Source organism: Mustela lutreola, chromosome 1 (assembly GCF_030435805.1).
Source record: "Mustela lutreola isolate mMusLut2 chromosome 1, mMusLut2.pri, whole genome shotgun sequence".
NCBI lineage: Eukaryota > Metazoa > Chordata > Mammalia > Carnivora > Mustelidae > Mustela > Mustela lutreola.
Genome location: NC_081290.1, coordinates 258813837 through 258837862, shown reverse-complemented (window position 1 = coordinate 258837862; position 24026 = coordinate 258813837). Strand labels below are relative to the sequence as shown.

The 24026-nt window shown below is 37.8% G+C and overlaps 1 protein-coding gene across 5 annotated transcripts in view; it reads left to right on the top strand.

The window, feature by feature from the left end:
• Positions 1-24026, top strand: part of DCDC1 (doublecortin domain containing 1) — a 439498-nt gene that overhangs the window by 374080 nt on the left and 41392 nt on the right. For all 5 annotated transcript variants that reach the window (XM_059138743.1, XM_059138722.1, XM_059138732.1 and 2 more), the window contains 6 exons: positions 1798-1957; positions 6806-6964; positions 8345-8545; positions 12559-12652; positions 15108-15278; positions 22865-23050. In XM_059138743.1, coding sequence (XP_058994726.1) covers positions 1798-1957; positions 6806-6964; positions 8345-8545; positions 12559-12652; positions 15108-15278; positions 22865-23050 — 971 coding nt within the window. The remainder of the gene's footprint in view (positions 1-1797; positions 1958-6805; positions 6965-8344; positions 8546-12558; positions 12653-15107; positions 15279-22864; positions 23051-24026) is intronic.

Genomic DNA, 24026 nt, shown 5'->3' with positions numbered 1-24026 from the left:
GGGAAGCCTGTAGGGGGAATCATGACATCCAGCACTGGTTTTCCGCCTTCCTCTAGCTTCTGTCTCCCTCAGGCTCAGAAAGGGTGGGTTTTCCCCAAGTCAACCTTGAGGTTAAAGCTTTGATATGCTAAATGGGAGCTCACAGAATTTAGAAGAATCCTAAGTCATGATAGTGTCATCCTGATTTACACAGCCCTTGTCTTATGGTAGCAGGCTGTGCTTGAATGTCATAACTATCTTCGTACTTTTCCTTTCCTTTGTAACCTTTCTCGTCAGCTCATGGTCTTCCTCCTTCCCTTAGGCCTGCCCCAGGAAGGACAAAGGTCCTATAAATAGAAAATCAAAAGGGAAAAATCATTAATAGAATTTAAAACTTTTCTCTATTACATATATTGAATGCTGTACAGTAAGTTTGGCATTTGTCTTTCAAGGCATTAGGGACTTCAGTGAGGAATCTGGGATCCTGGAGAATGATCTAGAGACATATATCTAAATAATATACCCATTTGAATGGTTAGAATTTACAATAACTAACATTTTTTGGAAAGACGTATCCTTTAGTACCTTTTTTTTTCTTTTAGGCATTTTTAAAATTGAAGGGTAATTACCTATGTTGCTATATTTGTTTCAGGTATATAACATAGTGATCTGATACGTATATACACTATGAAATGGTCAGTGCCATAAATCTAGTTACCATTTGTCACCATACAAAGTTGTTTTAATATTATTGACTATATTCTCTATGCCATATATTGCATCCCCATGTCTGGCCATTTTTATAACTGGAAGATTATACCTCTTACTCTCCTTCATCTATTTCATTCATCCCTCTATCCTTCTGACAATTATCAGCTTGTTCTCTGTATCTATGAGTCTGTTTCACTTTTGTTTTATTTGTTTTGTTTTTTAGATGTAAGTGAAATGTACGTGAAATAATACAGTATGTGTCTTTTACTGTCTGACTTATTTTGCTTTTCAAAATACCCTCGAGGTACCGCCATGTTGACACAAATGGCAAGATTTCATTTTTTATGACTGCATAATATTCCATTATCTATATACCACTTCTTTATCCATTCATTCATTGATGAACACTTAGATTGTTTCCATGTCTTGGCTATTATAAATAACACTGTGATGGACATAGGGGTGCTTATGTTTTTTTCAAATTACTGTTTTCATTTTCTTTGGATGAATACCTAGAAGGGGAATTGCTGGATCATATGGTAGTTCTAGTTTCAATTTTTTGAGGAACCTCCATATTGTTTTCTGTAGTGGGCACATCAGTTGTATATTATCAATGTGCACTAGGGCTCTCTTTCCTCAGCATCTTTTTTTGTTGTTGTTTGATTTTGTTAATAGATATTCTGACAGGTGTGAGGTGATATCTCACTACGATTTTGATTTGATTTGATTTGCATTTCCCTGATGCTTAGTGATACTGAGCATGTTTTCATGTGTAGGTTGGCCATCTGTATGTCATCTCTGGAAGAATGTCTGTTCAGGTCCTCTGCCCGTTTTTTAATCAAATTGTTTTTAGATATTGAATTTTATGAGTTCTTTGTATATTTTAGATGCTAACCCCAATTTTAATAATTTTGACTGCAAATATCTTGGGGGGAACGAATCTATAAAAATTAAGTGAAATCCAGTTTATTAAAGAGCAATATCAGTGTTCTCTTAGACCAAATAGCTGAAAATTATCTCCATTCTTATTTTAACATGTGTTTTCCAATTCCTAGTGTTCTGCAATCATAACTGATATGTCTTTGCAATCTGTGCATTTCTGCTCAGCTCTTGTTTTAGAAGTCCAAAGTGACATTGTGTCTGGAGCCAAGCTTGCTGTGCATAAACCTGTAGCAATTTTTGGAGAAGAGAAGCAAATGATAGGACCAAAGGAAAAGCTAATGCAAGAAAATGCTTTAACAACAGAAAAAGCTTCCAGTGAAATTCTGTAAGTAATCAGCATGGCCAGAGAAACTACCTGGTTCCTCTCTGAACTTAGCTTATTAGCTCAGTAACAGCACAGAGCCCATGCAGGGAACTCGTGCCACATTTGTGATATGGATGTCAGGTGAAGAGCTAGGATTTATTTATTTATTTGTTTATTTATTTATTTATTTATTTATTAAAGATTATTTGTTTGTTTATTTATTTATTTATTTGGCACGGAGAGAGGGAGAGATCACAAGTAGGCAGAGAGGCAGGCAGAGAGAGAGGAGGAAGTAGGCTCCCTGCCGAGCAGAGAGCCAGATGCGGGCCTCCATCCCAGGACCCTGAGACCATGAACTGAGCCGAAGGCAGAGGCTTGAACCCACTGAGCCACACAGGTGCCCCAAGGGCTAGGATTTAATTAGTTTTCTGGCCAAAAGATCAAGCTGGAGCTTCAATGTTCAACCATCACAATGATCTACTTGCAGTAATTTTATTATATACTACTATTTTTAAAAGACTAGAATTTGGGGGCGCCTGGGTGGCTCAGTGGGTTAAGCTGCTGCCTTCGGCTCAGGTCATGATCTCAGGGTCCTGAGATCGAGGCCCGCATCGGGCTCTCTACTCAGCAGGGAGCCTGCTTCCTCCTCTCTCTCTGCCTGCCTCTCTGCCTGCTTGTGATCTCTCTCTGTCAAATAAATAAATAAAATCTTTTAAAAAAAAGAAAAAAGACTAGAATTTTGGAATTGCAAATTATTTGAGGAATTTATCATGTTTTGTTTCCATTAACATCAACTCCAGGAACAATTAAATTAATATAGGTTCAAACCAGATGCATGTTAAAATACAGTCGTCATCCTGGGTCACTGAAGTGGTTTCCAGATTGTTCTCTCTTTTCCTTTTCTACTCCTTCCAGATCACCTCGAAGTTCCATCTACAGACAATTGCCTTCCTAAAACATAACCCTTTTTGTACAGTTCTTCAGAAGCTACCTACTGCAGATAGAAAAAACATTTACTCTGTAGGCCCTAGCCCTTCTGACCTGAGTCCAGGCCCTTCAGGGACCCTCATTTGCATCCCAAGCCTACCTCCACTCCACACTTTTTCTTCCTGACACGCAAACTCAACTCCAGCTCGGCAACCACAAGCAGCCACTGAATATGGCATATTCTGTTTGTGCACCACTGCAGGCCTCTGAGCCCCTTGTTTGTTTCTCTGCACCTGAAGTACCCTGACTTGCCCTGTACTCATGTGTGGAATGATTCGTCATCGTTGAAATCAATCATGGTAATGATCGTATGGAGCACTGTTCTTAGCAGTACTTCTCCCCCCACCCTGTAATTCCTTGTGGTCAAAACCCCTTGTCCGGCTTGTTCTGTGAAGACCAGGGTAGATGACTTTGATCATCCTATACTGAATAAATGAAGGAACGATTGAATAAGTTTCCAAATTCTAAAACCATATATAGATAGTCAACTACCCTTGTGATAACAGTGAAAATTAATTTACATGTCATTTGAAGCTATTTTACAAACCATTTTAAAAGACTGCTTCTCTCCTCTATTGTAGGAACATCAATTTTATTTTAGGAAACAAACCCCCTCATCTTGATGAGTAATTCATCTGGTCCCGTGTCTTGACATTCACAAATGCACCAGAAGGCCTTTTTCAGAGAGAAATGATTTGGCCTACATGGGTCTATTCCTCAATGGCCAGAGAATTTCTGAAGAATGTATCATCTGGCCTCTGAGTTATTAGACTGCCCATGGGAAAAAAGTAAACCGAAAGTGAGAAAAACAGAAAGAACATCTTTGAGAGCAAAGATCCACATTGTTCTAATTTTTAGATTTCTTCAAGGCCTGGAGTTCTTGAGTCCACTCAAAACAAAGAGCAGGAATCTTCCTCACATTCCAGGCAGGCTCTTTTGATGCCATCTTTTGTTGAATACTCATCGTAACAGAGAGATCACTACTTCGCAAGCAGCCTTTTTTTTTTTTTTTTAACGTATAATGTATTATTTGCCCCAGGGGTACAGGTCTGGAAATCATCAGTCTTAACACATTTCACAGCACTCACCATAGTACATACCCTCCCCAATGTCCATAACCCCACACCCCCCAGCAACCCTCAGTTTGTTTTGTGAGATCAAGAGTCTCTTATGGTTTGTCTCCCTCTTAACCCATCTTATTTCACTTTTTCCTTCCCTATCCCCCAAAACCCCCCACCCTGCCTCTCAAATTCCTCATATTAGAGAGACCACATGATAATTGTCTTTCTCTGATTGACTTATTTTGCTCAGCATAATACCCTCTAGTTCCATCCATGTGGTTGCAAAGGGCAAGCATTTCATTACTTTTGATGAGGCAACCCATTCTAATATAGAAATTATTTAGAACATCTCTGTCCTGTGGTTTCCTTTGTTTCTGTTTATACTCTTCCTCTTCTACTTAAAAGTCCTTAAAATATGCAAAGTTCATCATCATCAGGCTACTGGTTTCTCTCTTTTCTGGGCTAGCTTTCACTAGTTCTCTGAGACACTTCTGATGACTCAATCCTAAATCATCTTAAGTTACAGAGTCACTTGAAGATTTCCCCAGAATTTCTCAAATTTGTTTGTTTGGAAGTTTTACTTATTTGAAAAGTGGGATGATTTAAGGAGGGATATCCATAAAGCGAGAGGGTAAACACAGATCTGGAACGAACCTTTTTGATAGTTGGATTCTGTGCAAGATTACTGTTAATAAAAATAAGCAAAATAGAAAAGAAACTCTGGAAGCACTCACCTCAGCTTTGCTGCCTTGTGAAAGAAAGGACTTTTTTTAGCATGGAGCTCAGGGAGAACTTTCCTATTTCCTTACAGAATTACAGGCAGGCCCTGCCCCCTTCTTAAGCCTTTTCACTTACTACCTTTCTCACTCACTTTATACCTGGCACAATAGTGTCTTTCTGTTCCTCAAATGAACCAGCATATTCTTGCTTCAGAAGCTCTCTATTTATTCTCTTTGCCCAGAATGTTCTTTCTCTAGAACCTCACATGGATGGCTCCCTCCCATTTTCCACATCTCAACTCAAACATTTTCTCTCAGAGGAGACTTCTCAGACTCCATTGTTTAAGTAAACCCTACCCCACGCTGGCTAGTTTCTATCACAATATCTTGTTTTATTCCACTTATGGCACTTATATTATTTATTCATATTTATTCACACTTATATAACAGACTTGTCTGTTACATCTCTTCTGACCACTAGAATGTAAGCTCCAGGAACTTAGAGAACCCTGAGAACTTACCTGTTTTGTTAATCACTTAGAACTCTGTGCCTATCATATAGCAGATGTTCAAGAAACATCATTTAAAAGAATGAGTGACTATGGAATGATTAGGTACATGAGTGAATGGAAAATTAATGAATTCATAAAGCAAGGTATATTTAAAAAGGGCTGTTCACTTTAGAATAGCTAGACTGTACTTCATTTGCCTGGAAGCCAAAGAGAATACAGATAAATTCCAAGTTAGAAAATTAAACATCTGGACTTGGAGGGAAAATCTTGTTTACACCTTGCTGAATGTGTCATAACTAAGAATGATATTTTCCTTCTCTGTTTTCCTCGAAGAAATAAAAAGTTGGTGGGAAAGCTGTGTTTTTTATTTTTAACACTAGATGGCACTGTTGTTTTTTAACTCCTGGGAAGATTTTTAACTTGAGCCAGCCGCTTGTGCACAATTTGAATGAGGCAGCTGTTACCCTCCTATTTCATATCCACGTATAATACTTGTGTTACATTTGAAAAGTGTATGGGCTGCTCTGCCAACACAGGAATTGACCTCAAAGATTTTGGTAATTTCTATTGCTTCCAGTTATATCAATACTAGGAGCACCTTGACGATCGCCGCCTACCCACTCCCCTCCAGCTTTATTTACACATATGCATGTTAGACTGCTGGAATATGCTCACTGCTTTGCCTGTATATTTTCCTGCCTTGAGTGGAGCAGTCTTCATATTGTGTTGTGCTCTCTTGGAAGCAAATGTACTTCAACAGTGCTCTAGAATATGATAGTGATAGATCTGCATGGTGGCTAAGCTCCTGTTCACGTCGTCATCGTCATCGTAGTAAGAAGCCAGAAGGCTGATGACTCAGTTATTCAAACTATGACTATTTAAGTGTTTTAGTACCTTATTCTCTATCAAAAGTTTGCACGTCTGTGCCGATGCTATTTGAGCTTCCCTAGATTTAAGAGGAAAAGTTACGTTAATTAAGATTTCTTAACATTGTCTAATGAGTAAACTTTATGAAATGTAGTAATCTAGGCTGTCCTATTCCATACAGAATTATGACCCACTTCTGGAGTAAGCAGAAGGAATCTCATTACACATTCATTATGAATTTCTTAAACCACCGAGCAGTCTTAATCTTGCAGGGCTTTTTTAGAGGAAGGAAGGGGCAAAGGGAGAGGGAGAGAGAATCTTAAGCAGGCTCCATGTCGAGTGTGGGTGGAGTATGATGCGGGGCTCAATCTCACAACCCTGAGGTCACGACCTGATGTGAAATCAAGAGTCTGATGCTTAACCGACTGAGCCACTAAGATGCCCCAATCTTGCAGTTTTTGAAATATAATACATGGCCCCATTTTTCCCTGAATAGATAAAGATGAGTCCTGTTTATTATGTAATTGGGGAATTTTATTTGTAGCCTTCTATTAAAAGATCAAAATTATGTATTAGTGGGAGGTGGATTTGCAATGTTAGGCACCATAATAGAAATGTGATTTACAGATTCATCAACATCCTTTAGGATATGATCAGACTATACCTCAGAGAAAATTCTGTGAGTATAAATCAGAAGTCTTCAACTTGTGTTTACTTCTGTAGAGATTCACATGCAAGAGCCCATCTCCGAATGAAAGCTTGTCACACACTTCTCAGGTATGCCTGGCAGGAAACTCCTCGTGACTTTGATGAGGATGACAGTCTTCCAAAGAAAATGGAAGAAGAACTCTTTGAAAATGTTGAACCACAGAAGAAACACAGGTAAAAAGTTGCAAGGAATTCTCATTGGAGATTTCTGCATGGTCTTAGATTTGCTCATTTTAGGGCGAAATGATTCCTCAGGGTTTGCATTACTGTTAGCCGCCATTTATATTAACATACACATTTGTGTCTTGGGTTTTTTACTAAGTGTTTGCAAGTATCTGTGGGAAGGCCCTTCTCCCTTTAGTTTATTTTGTGCTATGTAATATAATTTCTTGAGAGCTTGTTTGGAGGTTCTAGCAGGGGAGCGCAGCTACTCGTATACCCTTGACCGAAGAACGCTCCTCTCCTCTCTCGGGGAAGGTTGTCCTCTTCGACCGAGCGCGCAGCTTCGGGAGGGACGCACATGGAGCGGTGAGGGAGGAAGAGGACACCCGCCTAGCCAGCCAGATCAGCCGAATCAACCCCGGCGATCAACGGGGTGACAGATGTCGCAGCTAGATCGCCCTCACGTCCTGTAATATAATTTCTTGTTCACTGGTGTGTCTTTTATATTAAGCAGTAAGCTTATCCACCTTTGCCTCTTAATAACTTAACATAAAGCCTATGTATTTGTTGAACAAATATGTGAATGATCTTAAGAATAAGCATGTAAGATGCCCTGATGTCTTTAAGAAACTAGTAAAATGTAGTTTCTTCCTTTTTAACTGTATTTTTTTCTGGTCAATGTCCAGTGAAATAACGGGAATTTATAGTACTTTATATTATTTCATAACCTTTAGACATTTGCTTACCATTATAGCATTTTGTATAAATCAAACGGCTTTGGCATTTCAACAGTTAGCATTGCCCTATGCACATACTAGGGGCTTCATAGATATTTATAAATTAACTTAATTGACAATGCATTGTGATGTTTAATATATTTCATAAGTCTGCTTATTGCCTTAAGCTCCTTAAGCAGGAGATTCCTTTAAATTAACTTATTAGCATATCATTCTCTTTTATGATATTCTATGGGAAGATTGAAAAATTTGGAGAATGGCATTCTATTTGCAGGGAGACTAGACTGAGGCTAGAAACAACCCTGATTTGAACACCTTTGTTTTTCCCATTTCTACCTGGCCCTCTCCTTTTCCCATTTCTTTTCCCTTTAACTAAATTACCTCTTCAACTCAATTTCTTTTTGCTATGCTGATGAGTTTCTCATATTCTCTTGGATGGACATTTATTCCTGTTACAGAATAAACTCAGAATTTTGCTCTTTCCATCTGCTTGGCCCTGCCAGGCGATAGCGGTGCTGCTGTCCCAAGGGTGACGCCTCACCAGGATCCGTGCATTCGGTTCGCATCGGGTCTCCCAGTAGCAGAGCTTGCAGTCTGCAGCACACTGAGTGCACAGGACATTTTTCGGCCTCTAATGGGATTTTCTTTTTCTCAGCCATTCTCCAAAGCAGAGTAAGTTGCAGAAGCTTTGCCGCCAGCAGTTTGAATACAGAGATGGGCAAATTATAAGCTGTGCTGCTCCTCAGCTAGTTTTGGGAGTTCGAGGTCCTGATCTGCGCTCAGGCACGGAGGTAGTTTTGGTGGAGAAAAAAGCAGATGATAGTCATCAACGATGGATGCACAAGAAAGGCAGCAGGTAAACCCATTATACTGGGTGTCAATATACCAAATATATGAATGGCAGCCTAAGAGATCTGGTATGGTACCTGCAGAGCAGGCAGGAGTGTATGTGAGGACTTTGGATTTTCTATTGAAGGTAGCCAATGCTTTTTTAAAATCCTACTTAGAGAAAAAAAAGAGAGTGAAATCAAATGTAAATGCTCAGTAGTCTATACACAAGTTATCCACTGTCAGTTCAGATAAGGAATGTGAAATCTGACCTACTGGATTCATAGTTTTAACTGGCTATGGAAATTAAGAGAAAACTGGGCTGCCATCTAATTCTTTTTTTATGATCAGAAAGGATCAAGTAAGAACTTAAGGAGTCCCCATTTTAAAAAATGGTGCAGTATTTTTCAGTAACTCAATCTCCTGCCCCTCCTCACAAGCACGCTTTTCCGCCATTCCTTATTTCCATCAAATAACCAACGGATACGGCTTCTGCCTACACAGTGAAAGTGAATTCTTACCTTAACAAATATATCAATCCAGTCTAACCTAATGGCTGGCTCTTGTTTGGATCCAGATTCAAGCCGACCACTCTCAAAAGTTATTTCTAAGACAATTAGAGGAAAAGCCTGGGTGCCAGATGATACAAAAGAAGTCTTACTAATTTTGTTGGGTGTCTTAATAGTTCAATGGCTATGTTTAAATAAAGAAAAATTCTGACCACTGGGATATATATTGTAGTATTTACAGATAAAATGAAGAAGTAGGTCAGACTTGCATTAAAATACTCTAGCAAAAGCGAAAATGTAAAAAGTTGGGGGGAATGGATGAGACGAGAAAGGCAGAGTGTTGACAGCTGTTGAGTCGTGGTGGCTTCTTCTGGCTGCTTCTTTGTTTTTGTTCATATACGAACATATCTTTAACCAGAAAGAAAACAATTCCTTGGTTTTTAGATTGGTTTGTTTCAAATTGAGTCATTAGTCTTTTATAGTGAGCCTCCAGGGGCCTCTTCAATCTCTTGACATCTGTGTGATACATCCCCCCCCCCCCCCCCCCCGGGGAAGAGGTGTGATTTTCATTGGCTTCTCAAAAGGTGTGTGATGTGAAAGGTTTAGGAACTGCTGCTTTGACAGAAACTGTGCAAGCTTTAGCGGGCAAGAGCAGCAGCCCAGCATGGGCAGGAAGGGAGCGAGTCTTACTGTTCACTGTCTGAGATGAGCCAACCAAGTACCAGCAAGGAACACTTACTGGACTTGTTTTCAAGAAGGTTGAAAAGCCCCTGTAGCTAGACCTGTGAGTGTGTTCCTTTGCCTTGTTCATCCTAGCTAAGCTAACATTATGACAGGGAGCTAAGAGGCAAGTTTTTGTCCCTGTGAATAATTTGCTATATGGGACCAGAATTCATTCATTCTGCTGCAAATGGTGATTAAGGGCAGCGTTCTGGGAGCTGGTGCTTCAGCTGAGATCAAACACAGATCTCTGCCCCTGCAGAGCTAGAGTTAACGGGCTCTACATTTCTGGAATTTAGTAATACATCTCACTGCTTTAGCTTACTGTATTACAGTGGAGGTCCTCCTTGAACCCAGTTGGAAATTGCCAGAGATACACTCACTTGGTTTCCAGCCACACAGAAGAATAGTCCAGGTCAACTTTTGAGATAACCTGGCATCTTTCTCCCATTTCCAACTCTGGCAAAATCTGAATTAATCATTTGGCTTCTAAAGGGAAATAGGAAGACAATGCTCAGGGATGAAAATACCCTCAACGGGACCCAGAATTATACAGGGGTAAATACAGTGTCATGGGCTTTGGAGCTACAAGAGATCTTTAAAATTTCCTTATCACTTGATCACTTGATTTCAAAGCTAGGTACACTGAGGCCCGGGAGACTGACTTGCAAGCACTCATTCCCTGGGTTTGTGGAAGGGGCTGTGGTATCGTGCGAGATATCCCTAGGGCACAGAAGAAGGTCTCACACTGCCTTTTGGCACATAGTGTGTTTTACGTACAGGTCCATAAACCCAAGCTTCCTGCAAAACTTAAGCATTCCTGCTAAGGCCAGTGTCAGTTGATGGTACTGTTCAAAAACGAAAAGGGAAACCAACATTATCACGGCTCAGCATGGCACTGAAGCATGGGAGAAGTTGCTACGGCTGTTCTAAGCAGCAAAAACATAGATAGCCAGGTAACAGATGTGGGCATCTCAATAGGTCATTGCTGGAGATGCACAATCATTCATTCATATGAATAATTTTGAGTGTCAATAAAAATGCAAGACCCAAGCTATGTGAATGGCGAGGTTAAACAGGTGAAGAGTAGAGAATAGCAGCTCTCGTGCAGTGCCCAGTTTTGATAAATGCTAAAAATGTATTTAATGAGATCCAGTACCCATTTTTTAATTTAAAATGATACATCATTAATTAACAATAGAAGGAAGAAATACATTGCAAGATTAACAGGGATTATCTTGTAATATGAGTAATGCCTAAAAATCTGTTACAATTTTTACTCTATTTTCCAGTTCTTTGTAAATTCTTTACAGTGAGGTTATGTTGTTTTATATTTATTTATAGTACAGAAGTTTAAATTAGATATCTGGAATTTTTTAAGTCTTGAAAGGAGAAATATATTACTTTTATAACAGACCCTTTCTCACCTTCCCTTCTCCCCTTCGCTCCCACATCATTAAATTTTATAGGACGAGTTATATTTTCCACAGCAGGAATGCCACTGCTGGTGTGTGAGTAATGTAACTATGTTGACAGATAAAGAATTGGCTTTTTCTATACAGTCAGGTTCTTTGAATGTTTGGCTTATTTTGCTTTTAAGTGATGCAAGGAAAAGAATTTGAGGATTTTAGCTCAATAATTTTCTTTCCTTCTTTTGGTCAAAGTGGCTTTATGTGAGCTTCTATACAAGACAACTTAACAATATTCAACATATATCTTGGACTTTTAGGGTATAGTCCTTTAGAAAAAGAGAATTGGAGGAAAACTATAAAAAAATCACAACCATTAATAATAGTGGCTCATTCTAAGTGACATGTGCCAGACAGTATTCTATGTATTTTCTGTTCATTAATTCATTCCATTCCCACAAGATCCTTTTGAGGCAGGCATCATTATCCTATTTTACAGATGAAGAAACAGAGGTGTGGGATTGTTAACCAAAGCCATATAGCTACTAAGAAGTAGATTCAGGTTTCAGACTTGAGCCCTGTGGCTCCAGAATCCATGTTCTTAATTGTTCCGCCACACGATTAAATAGCAGGACATAAGGAGGGTATATCAGTCTGGGTTCAATTTAGAGACAAAAGCCACACTGTGATTTCAAGATGTGTAACATAAAGAATTATTAAACAATGATGAAAGAGTAACTATTAGATTTAAAAAAAAAAAAAGTCCTGTGTATGGTCCTCTAGGGCTGAGGGTGTTGAGGACAAAACTTGAAATCAGGCCTTTCCAAGGCTGGAGTTCAGAAGTCATTAGAAAACGTACAGATTCAGCTAACTGGATGGCAAAAATCTGTTGGTTTGCCTGACCAGACCTGGTCTGTGGTTGCTCTGCTAGCAGGAAGTAGCCCTCTGGAACATACACAGGGGCGCAACTGGTTTGGGGGCACACAGGTATGGAAAAGGAGCGGGGTGCTGGAGAGGCAGAAGGTTTAGAGCATGTTATGTCCATGTCAGGAGGGCCACGAGCAAATGATTATCAGGCCAGGGCTCTGAGGCTTCCCAGGGGCCACACATCCCCGGCACCTGGTTAGGGCGGAGCATCCCTGGATGTCCTCACTCCCAGCTGGTGACCCCATGCAGCAGCCAGGAAGAGCAAGGGAGCCCCTTCTTTCTGCAGTGTTCCTCTAGCAATCTTTACTGAGAAAGCTTAATATTGTGCTTCTGTGAGGGAGAAATGCTTAAAGGGTTCATATCCATTATCACAAAGCACGCATGGAGCTAAGAGGCAGCACTCTGGTAAATGGCACAGAGGGAGCTCTGATTGGGTTACGCTACTTGATAACAAGTCCAATCCTGTTTTCCCAAAGGACCTTTCACCTGGTGAGTAACCCAGACCTTGTGCTGGCAGTGTCTATGACCAAAACAAGAAATGATGTCTGTGGCTATCCAGTTATTATTCAGGTAAGATATTATATATAAGCTAAGTAGTAATCATCGCCCTTTATTTAAAGTTAAGTAAAGCTCTGTGCTTCCTTGTTGTGGAGAAAGATAATGGCTGTCATAGAAACCTATTTTGAATGCCATTGTTAAAATATTTACAATAGTCTGCCTAGATTTCAAATTCAGCATGTTCATGTAGCTCTTAATTTAGTTTAATCCAACAGATGGTGATTGTGGGCTTGCTGCATGTCAGGAGTTATGCTAGTTACTTAAATCAAATCCAAGGGCAAGCATGAAAAATTATCCCAGTAGCATTCATGTGGTCTCCGTGGCGGCTACGGTCAAGTGAATAGCTGTTAGAGGCACGTGTTTTAAACTCACTGATTGGGACCTACGCAAGCCCCCTCTTACCTGGCAACTGGAGGGTAAGAGCATGATCAGACAGGTCTTCCCGAAGGGCATGAACTCATCAATGTTCATTCTACTAAGATACACATTTGAAATACACATAACATACTTTAGCAAATGCTTGTAGCAGCCAAACTGCTTTTGGAGACTCCAGAGAAATCTGGGTTCATTTGAGTTTTGGATAAAGATCTGTGGAGTTCTTTTTTCTTGTTTATCTGTCATCCTTACTTGTGACAAAGACACTCCTAAATAGATATATATTTTTCCTTGGTAGGAGGAAAGAAAGCTTAGGAGCACCCCTGCTCTGAATTTATTTTCTGTATCCTCCATAGTATTTACCATCTTTTGTTGAACAGAATATATTATCCCCAAAGTACATTTGTTTTATTCCATGTTTTTAATAGTAACGAGGCAGCTTGTTTCACAGGTCCGGAATCCATAATTGGGATATAGCAATCTGGACAAATATCAAAGCTTAATTAAATCTTCTACCCTGCTGATAAATACGGACAAAAAATTTATGCTAGGAGACATCATATATATAACATCACATTCTTCCCTGTCAGGTGCCTCTTTGGCATGGGCCACAGTGAGATTAAAACCTCATGCAGATGCAAATTCTGTACCTTAATCAGCTTAAAAAAATTATAGATATTGACATTTTCCCCTAAGGTTCCCATTTTTTTTTTTTTTTTTTTTTTTTTTAAAGATTTTATTTATTTATTTGACAGAGAGAAATCACAAGTAGATGGAGAGGCAGGCAGAGAGAGAGAGAGGGAAGCAGGCTCCCTGCTGAGCAGAGAGCCCGATGCGGGACTCGATCCCAGGACCCCGAGATCATGACCTGAGCCGAAGGCAGCGGCTCAACCCACTGAGCCACCCAGGCGCCCTAAGGTTCCCATTTTTAAGAAATGAGTTTGATCTCAAGGTAATTGTATTACCGTTCAAGATTTTTTCTTTGCTGATGCTCCATTTTTATTTCTTGAAGCATTTGGTTTGTGAGAAAATATTGTAGTTTATGTAAAATAATAAAAATGAGTCGTGTTAGGTTAATGTTACTACATCCCCCCCCCCCACTCTCTGTTCCTTGAAACATAGTCTTTGTTTTCCATGCCTCTGAGGGATCCTCTATTGTCTGACCTATTAAATCAATTCTGAAGACCCATTTATTTTCCTCTTTACTATCAATCTCTCCTTGGTAAAGTGAATGCTATTCATTATAAAGTTCCTTTAGGTGTCATGATAATTTTAGTTGGAACTAATCTACTAGTTTAAATTCTCTAAAATTGAAACTACTCTTTTCTTTACTTATGATTGAGCCAAGTTTTATAATAGAATAAATGTGCTGTTTCTGTTACATATAAAGCTGTTTGTACTCATATTTGTAAAAAAATCATCTCAATAATCAGGGAAACATAAAATAGCAACAAGACACTATTTTTCATTAATTAAATTTGTTTGGGCAAGAATGTGAGGAAAACAGGCTGTATCATATACTATTGGTGTAAGTGTAAACTAGAATAACCTCTCTAGAAATCATTTTGATATGAGAAAGCTTAATATGATATCTCGTAATATTTTTAAATGATCATGTTATTTTATCAGCAATTGTACTTGAGGAGTTTGTTCTAAAGAATTTTTCATGGATTTACATGAAAACTTATTTATATGATTATTCATTGCTTTTTTGCTTATAATAAGGACAATTTGAGGAACAATCTACATGTTTATTGGTGATTGGTAAAATAAAAATATCACTAAGATCAAATAGGATATATCCTTTAAGAATGTTAGGAAAAGTTTCATGGGATATTCTTATTTAAAAAAACTAATGCATTTACCAAATTATTTGCATTTTGTGTTTTCATATTTGTAAATCAAAGGATGCATATTTAGAAATATAAAAAGTATGGCACATGTAATCATCAAATATAAATAATGGTTATTACTGCATAGAATTATGAGTAATTATCTATACTTTCTGAATTTATGCAATGAAACTGTGGCAGCTACAATCAAATCATAAACTCTCCTGTCTGTTTGACTCCATATTTTATCCTTTTTTCAGAAATACAAACCATATAACAATGGGACATCCAATCAAAAGTGGAATTGTGTGGACGATAGTAAAGCTTTTGTGGCCTTCCATAGCACTGCACTGGACAAGGAGATCACAGCAGCAAATTATGCTGGTATTTGCACATCCTCTGTGATTAAAGAGGAAAACGTTGATCAACCAGTAAGTGGTCCTTTTTTACTAAGGATAAAAGAAAAATAGGAGAAAATGGAGTAGTTTAATAAAGGTAGGACTTCTTTTTTTTCCTAGAAAACCTTATATTCACACAAATTAAACACTGATTTGTGAATGAAATCGCTTACACTCTGAAATTTTGGCTAAGAAATAATGAAGGAATTTTGGTATTACCCTCTGCTTATATTGTTTCAATGACTCCCTTTCATCAGCACCACCTTTTGTCCATCATAATTTCATCAAACACTCATGAATGAGGATAAGCATTTATGTGCCTGCCATACTAGATGTCACTCGACTCCAAAAAGCATATTAAGGTGCACATGATTATAAGTGACTTTAACTGTATTACATTTTACCACGCATAGGTCTACATTTGAATATCTATATTCTGATTTTTAGAGGAAATAATTTTTCAAATGTAGACCTGTAGTCTTTATTCATAAGGAATTGTTTCATACTTTACAAATACCTAAGGTATTTGTGGGTCTATATGTCAAACTACCTTGCTGTTGTTGATTACTGTTGGCCTGTAGAAATCTCATAATGTACACTACAAGATTCTCTATCCTCTTTGCTTCTCAGACTTCCCTAAATAGCTGCCTCTTCTCCTTCACCTCAAATTCCCTGGCTCTACTAAATATTTTGTATTTGCCCAAATTTACCATACCATTTTGCATGTCTTTGGTTTAGACTATGCTATCCTCTCCCCCAACCCCTTTTGGTTTTGTCTACGAACTCCTACCAGTAAACAAATATGCTGTCAGAGACTAAGGTCATCACAAAAGGAATCAAGTCAGCTTGAAAAGGGTCCCAGTTCAAAGACAAAACAATTTAAGCATCAGTAAGACTACTGAATATGGTGGATTGATATACATCAAATATGTTTAAATCCATATGTTCATTCTTATGTTAAACAAGAACAACAATAGTTCATTGATCACAATAAGATGATGCTAAGGAATCAATTAGTTACTTTGAGAGCTTGAAAATGAAGAACCAGGCATTTTTTCCCCTTACTTTATGATCTATATCTTAGAATAACAAAATAGTAGGTGAGAAGTTTCACTTCATAGGAATATCCCAGCTAATAGTTGAATAAGGTATGAAAAAATTTGGAGCCACTATGTTGTAAACTTTATTAAATTAATTGATCTAGATAGTGGTTACCAGTTTCTACTACATTACAGAAACACAACAGATAATATATGCTGTTTGATGGAAGTACGTAGTACCACTTATGAAGTGTTCCTCCCCCCAAAAATGTAACTGGAATTTAATCAAGTTTTTCATTCTAACTAATAATTTACTGGAAATATAGGAGATAAAGGAACATGGTAAATGACACAAAAACCATGTAGTCATCAAAATCCTAACTGAATACATAAAATAAATTACAATAAAGGAAAAAAGAAAGAGTTATAGAAGAACATGGAAATTAATAATAAAAATTTAAGAAGTATAGAAACCAATTTTAATGTATTGAACTGATTTTGACTCTGTTTCAAACAAATTTTAAGAGGAGAGAGAGATGATTATAGAAATTTGAATACTGACTAAATATTTTACTATATTAAGGTAGTATCATGGTTAATTTCAGAGGTGATATTACAGTTACAATAAAAGAATTTTTATCTTTTCGTGGTACATACCTAAATATTTAAGAATGAAATGATATGATGCCTGGGAGTTGCTTCAAAGTAATCTAGGGTAGGAATTAGAAGTGGGTTGGGGAAGCAGATCAAACAGGATTGGTCATGGTTGATAATTGTTGAAGCTGGGTGAAGGGTAAAGGGGGTTGTATCCTACTTTGGTATATGATTGAAACTTTCTGGGATTACACAACTCATGTTTTTATTGAAAGACACAGGAAAGGAGGAACTGTCCAGCTGGTGGGAAAGAAAAGAAGGCCGTAGTTACAGAGATAGATGAATAGATGATAGAACGCAGGCTGGGTTTTGGAGGGTGGTGGCATGAAAGGTGTGGGGCAATACTGGAATAGAGGTCTCAGCGGACATTTTGGTGTTCTGCTTAAGAAAAGGTTAATAGTTTAAGGACCAGATTCTTCTACTTGACAATTTTGTTAGAAATGTTTAAAAAACTATTTTGTGTACTTTTTCTTAACCAGAATAGGCAGAGCATGACTATGTTGGTTACAGTGCCACACATCAGATAGTTGGCATACTAGGTTTACTCTGAACTCATCCTAAAATCATACATGCAACTTACTTTCTTCAAGATAATTCTTGAAGGCCATTTGCTGTCATTTTTCTTACTAATAAGAGTGCAGCTTAGAAGATACATCAGCATGACTCCTATGCAGTATAAACTGGCTCTGTTTGCAAAATGAGTTCTTTAATCAGAGACTGAAATGGACTTCTAAGGTCGTTTTTTTAAAACTTGAACACGGTTGCCACTTTCAGTGGCTTCATCAATAACTTTTGGTCTTTAGCCACCAATCACAACACTCTTATTTCATCACCTGGAAACTACTCAATTAACAAATCAGGAAAAAACAGATGTTAATGAGAATGGGGAAAAGGGGGAACCCTCTTACACTGTTGATGGGAATGCAAACTGGTGCAGTCACTTTGGAAAACAGTATAGAGATTCCTCAAAAAAGTCAGAAATAGATCTACCCTATGACCCAGTAATTGCACTACTAGGTATTTATCCAAAGGATACAAACATGGTGATTTGAAGAGGCACATGCACCCCAATGTTTATAACAGTGATGCCCATAGTAAGTCAAAATATGGAAAGAGCTCAGATGGCCATTGACAAATGAATGGAAAAATAACATGTGAGATATATCCGTATGTGTGTGTATAGACACACACACCCCCCGCTGCATTCCACACAATGGAATATTACTCAGCCATCAAAAATAATAAAATCTTGGGGCGCCTGGGTGGCTCAGTGGGTTAAGCCTCTGCCTTCGGCTCGGGTCATGATCTCAGGGTCCTGGAATCGAGCCCCACATCAGGCTCTCTGCTCAGCGGTGAGCCTGCTTCCTCCTCTCTCTGCCTGCCTCTCTGCCTACTTGTGATCTCTCTCTCTGTCAAGTGAATAAATAAAATCTTTAAAAAATAATAATAATAAAATCTTGCCATTTGCAATGACATGGATGGAAATAGAAGGTATTACGCTAAGTGAAATTAGTCAGTCAGAGAAAGACAAATACCATATGATTTCACTTATATGAGGAATTTAAGAAACAAAACAGATGAACATAGGGGAAGGGAAGGGAAAAAAATAAGATGAAAATAGGGAGGCAAACCAGAAGATGCTGAACTCAAGGAAACAAACTGAGGGTTGCTGAAGGGGAGGTGGGTGAGGTGAAGGGGTGATTGGGTGTTGGGCATTAAGGAGGACAGTTGATGTAATGAACACTGGACGTTATACGCAACTGATGAATCACTACATTCTACCCCTGAAACTAATAATACAGTATATGTTAACTAAATTGAACTAAAATAAAGAATTTTTAAAAATTTTTTAATTATAAAACAACAACAACAACAAACTCCTCAATTTCTTCCTGGACCACAACAATCCAATTATTAGTTAATTTTATTTAGTAGCCATCTTGTGAATTTTGGGGTATTTTCCCTACAGGCCTTTAAAACCTGGTTGCATTTTAGTAAATCTAGATAAAATTTAGATAATTTTTGTTAACTTTTATTAACTCACAGATAGTAATTGTAGAATCTGAGTGTGGGTTCATGGGGTATCACTATACTGTACTATTTTTTGTATGATTGAAATATTTTATAATAAAAATGGAAAGAAAGGAGACCTAGAGTTTAGGTCTCAATGATTTTAAAACTAGTGCCTTTTTTTAACCATATAATCAAGATGTTCTTCTTATGCTAACCAAAATATAACTTCCCAGTTTCTAACAATTACTTGTTCTAAAAGATTATAATTTTACTTTCTCAATAGTTAAATGATAGCCTATCTGATACAAGTTAATATGATTAATCTGAAGAATACAGTAATACATCAAGTCTAGGATACATAGATTAAAAACCTCTCCTGGACCTGGAGAGGAAGGAAATTGCTCGTTGTACAAAGGCTCTAGGCAAGTGATTCATCCTTAACTTTTTTAGAGATACAAACTTCTTCTTTTCCCCCGAAAATGCACGTGTATACACAAACACTTTAGTGTAAGTTTTAGGAAGTTTATAGACTCCCCCTTAAATTCATTTTGGATGTAGGGTAAAAACTTTTTTTCTAGACCACATCCTAAGGGATAGTTTAGAAAAAGGAAACTAATATGAAGTAAATATTATATTTTAGATAGCTACTGTATGTTATATACTGATAAGTCTTAGTAATTTTCATACATGGTATCTCATTCAAATAATAAATATGATGAGGACACAATAATTTATTCATAACCACCTTACCTACTATACAATGGCAATGGTCATTATTGATCAGACTAACCCCATGTAATAGACTATATATCTATAAGGCCAAATGAACAGATCAAGTTACTCATTTCAATAAATCAAGGAAAATTTTATAGAGAAAATAATTAGTCAAATCAATTGCCTGGTATTCTTGATAGAATACCAGGGACTGACTTACTGAACTTTTAAACTCTGTTTGCATTCTACAGGCATAGTTAACCTGGAAGCTCCCCAAATGTATTGCCTTTTTATTTCCATCAGCAGTTTCAAAACAGTATTAAATGTGAATGAATTAATCAAAACTCTGGTTTACATTGTGTGTATGCAGAGTTGCCAAAATAAAGCCATTCAGAGATCATCAAGCCTGTAGCACCACGGGTCATGGGGACTGATGTTTTAATGAATGAAAAATACATTTTCTGGATACTTTTCAATAGGCTTCTTTAGTATAATAAGGAAAATCATTGGCATGCAATTCATCATGAAGTACATGCTTTTCTGTAGAAATGATTCTGCCCATAATATTCATTCAGTTTCATCCAAACAAGGATATTTTAATTTTCTGCCTTTATGTAATGTGTAGAAAAATGGAAATTGTATGTGCATATAGAGAAATCCATAGTGAAATTTAAGAATTACATTTTCAAAAGTGTCATATAAATGTTGGCTTTGAATTGAGGTAGCTATACATACTTATAGGGAGTACTTGAAGCAATATGAGAAAGGTAAAAAAGCCAAGAACTTGGAATCAAATGTCAGTTTTATATTTCAGTTCTGCCACGTACTACTGGAGTATCCTTAAGTGAAAACTTCCCTCTTGGAGTTTTTGTTTTCTCATCTGTAAATTGATTGCGAATGATAATAACTCTGGCTGTATTTAAGTTTTAGCTTTGTGAGGACGAAAGCAAATTGGAGAATCTATATAAAAGTACTTTAAAATTTTATTATGGAAATTTTCATGCATAGACCAGGATAGTATAGTACAGAATAGTACACTAGAATATAGTATAACAATATATACTAAAAATAGAAATAGTATAATGAAAAATAGAATAGTATAATGAATCCTAATATACTTTTCATCCAAATTCAACTATTATAAAGGTTTTGCAATCTTTACAAACCCCAGACATGGTCCCATTCCACCTTAAACTTAAGAGTATACATCTAAAAAATTTGAACATTTTCTTACATAATCATTATACCATTATGACACCTAATGAAATTAACAATAATCCTTTGGCTATCAATCAAGTATCCTGTTCTTTTTCTTTTTCTTTTTTTTAAAGATTTTTATTTATTTATTTGACAGACAGAGATTACAAGTAGGCAGAGGCAGGCAGAGAGAGAAGAGGAAGCAGGCTCCCCCCTGAGCAGAGAGTCTGATGTGGGACTCAATCCCAGGACCTTGGGATCATGACCTGAGCCGAAGGCAGAGGCTTTAACCCACTGAGCCACCCAGGTGCTCCAAGTATCCTGTTTTTAATCAAATTTCTGAGGTTCTTTAAGAAAGTCTTCTTATGAATGGTTGATGTGAACCAGGATTCAAGCAAGGTCCTCATATGATACTTAGTTGTTGATTCTAGAATTGTCTTATAGAATGCATACTGTTTGGATTTGTCTATTTACTTCTTAATAGCATTTTAAAATTTATTTGTCTAGCCCCCATAATTTCTGTAAAAGAAATTTAATACTAGATTAGTAATTAGATTTATGATTAGCATTTTTTTGACAAGAATCTTCATGGGCTCAAGTTATTTCATATTGATCACTTATGCAAGAATACAATGTCTGGATTTTTCATTCTTAGTGATAATGGGTATCAGTGGGCATGAGTAGAACCTAACCTCACATTTAACAAATCTCCCAATGACCTTTCATCTAGTGTTACTCTTTGGTGATCTTTATTTGGATCAATTATTTCATTAGGAGTTTCCGTGGAGTCAATTTTGTCTAAGTCTATCATTTCCCCCCAACATTCATTAACTAAATTCTTAATGTAAGGAAGAACTTCAATGAGGTTCATCTTCTTCAGCTAGGTATTTGACTACCCAAAAATATGATTCTTAAAGGATGGTAAGATGAATGTTAATTCTTTCTATCCATTCATTTATCTATTGTGGTACAATAAACCACCTGAAAACTTAGTGGCTTCAATCAAGAACCACTTTTTTTATTCTGTGGGCCAAAAATTTGAGCTGGACTCAGTGGGGCCACTCTGCTGGTCTTGCCCAGGGTCAGTAACGTGACCCTAATTTGTGGTCATTTGGTGGTATGTCAGTAGTTTGGTGGTTCTGTGGGGACTGGATGGCGCTAGCTCAAGTTTGTTCCATGGTGTTCTCAGTGTTCCCATTGCAGCCAAAAGAGCAACCTCTAGTGTGCAAGCAAGTCTTATGCATCTGCTTGCCTCACATTTACTAATGCTGCTATGGCCAAAACAAGTCACATGGCCTTGCTCAGATTCAAAGAAAGGACAAAAGGAGAAATATTTCTTGATTGGAGGAGGAGCAGAGTCACATGTCAGAAGGCCATGCAAACCAGGATGGAGCAGTTTTCTTGTGGCCATCTCTGCAAATAATTGGCCACACTTTCTAATGACCAGTTTTTCCAAGTTATAAATTGGTGCCAGTTTACTTACAAGTATTTTTAGCATCATTATAAGCTCATGGGATTTTATATTTTCAACAACATCCAAAGTGTTTTGGTTATCATTCTTTTTGCTGTCCCCAAATTGTCCCACTTTGGGCCAGTGGAGGCTCCTTCATGTTGTTGGTTCTTGTGTCTTTTTAAAATGTTTCCTTACTCTTGGATGGCTTCTTTTCTTTCCAGGCACCACAAGACATCACTTGCTCTTCTTATACATTTCTTGCCCCCAAATTGGAACTGACCATTCCTCCAGGAAACCCCGTTCCTTGACATAAGTTATACTAATTACTGTTGAACTGTCACAGCCTCCAGCCTTTTTCAGTCAACAGAATTGGAAGTATGCTTTTAAAAAATATAATTAGTAGGGAGTAAAATGATGCATTCATGTTGAGGTCTCAAATTTAGCATTTGGGGATTAATAAAGTGCTCTATTTGTATTGCAAATATTCTTCAAAAATGCTGTCATCATTTGGATGTACCTACATAAAACCATCTTTATTCCTTTTTTAGGGATACTACTATCTTGCACCGACTGGAAAGAAAAAAATAATGCTCTGCTTAGCATGTGGACGATCCATGAGAGTAGAGAAGGGGCTCCAACAGTTGCTTCCAGGGCTGCCCTTCCTCTGTGCCTCAGGCTCCACGACCCAGAAGCAGTTCTCACGAGGGCCTTTCAAGGTCATCAGTGTGGCAGGGGTATGTAATGACCTGAGCTTTGCTAATACGTGCGTGGCATCACTTTGGAAACTTCGATGCATTCATTATCTGCCTTGCACTCAAGTTCACCTGCACCCATCCAATTCATCTTCCTCTGATGCCCCTTTACCATTCCACCTGCATTGATTTCCTCTGGTCCATTGTAATTTAAAATACCTTGTCTATTAATAGTTCGATACAGTCTTTGAAGTTAATTGGGCACTTCTGTGGCTTTAATCATCTACTAACACCTTCCACTGCTCTCTGTGTTGCTTTTAGATGAGGAAGTAACTGCAAATCTTTACACAGTGGACCAGCTTTCTTGCCTATACTCACAGGGCAAACTTATTTTTACTAGCATGGAACATTTCAGGAGGAATTTGACGTGCTGTTAATGGCTGTTCAGGTTGGGTGCCTGAATTCATGCATCCATGTCTAATACTATTTATAGCTCATGGAGAAAAAAAAAAAAAATCCCTGCCACTTTCCTGCAATCTTAATTTAAAATGACACCATTTGAAAAGTCCTCTCCTTCAAGTTTAGAGTAGGATGTGCTAAAGGGACTTACACACTTATATAAAAAGGAGCAGTTCCTAAAGAGGAACCTTCCAACTTGGTGTGCTCTCCAGGGCTTGCTGTCTCCATTTCCAGATCTTTCTCCTCAGTCCCCTAAACTGGATACACAGTGCAGTGTGGGAAGGGTCTGGAGGGGACAGAACAGTTGCAATAAATTTTAAGTGCAACAGTAACTCTGAAGGTGAAAAGAAGTCAGTCCTCTGGAGAAGTCTAAAGGCAGTTGTCTTGGCTTTAGTGATGGTGGGGTTAAGGAGGTGCTGGTGAGCTGTTAGGAAAGAATCCTCAGTGTTAAAGCATCTCAGACAGCGTTTTTCCTTCAAAGCAGCATCCTGAGTAGAGGGAAAGGGAAAGGGGAAGTGTGGTGTCCACCACCCTAATTATCATGTAGATTAGGAATGCA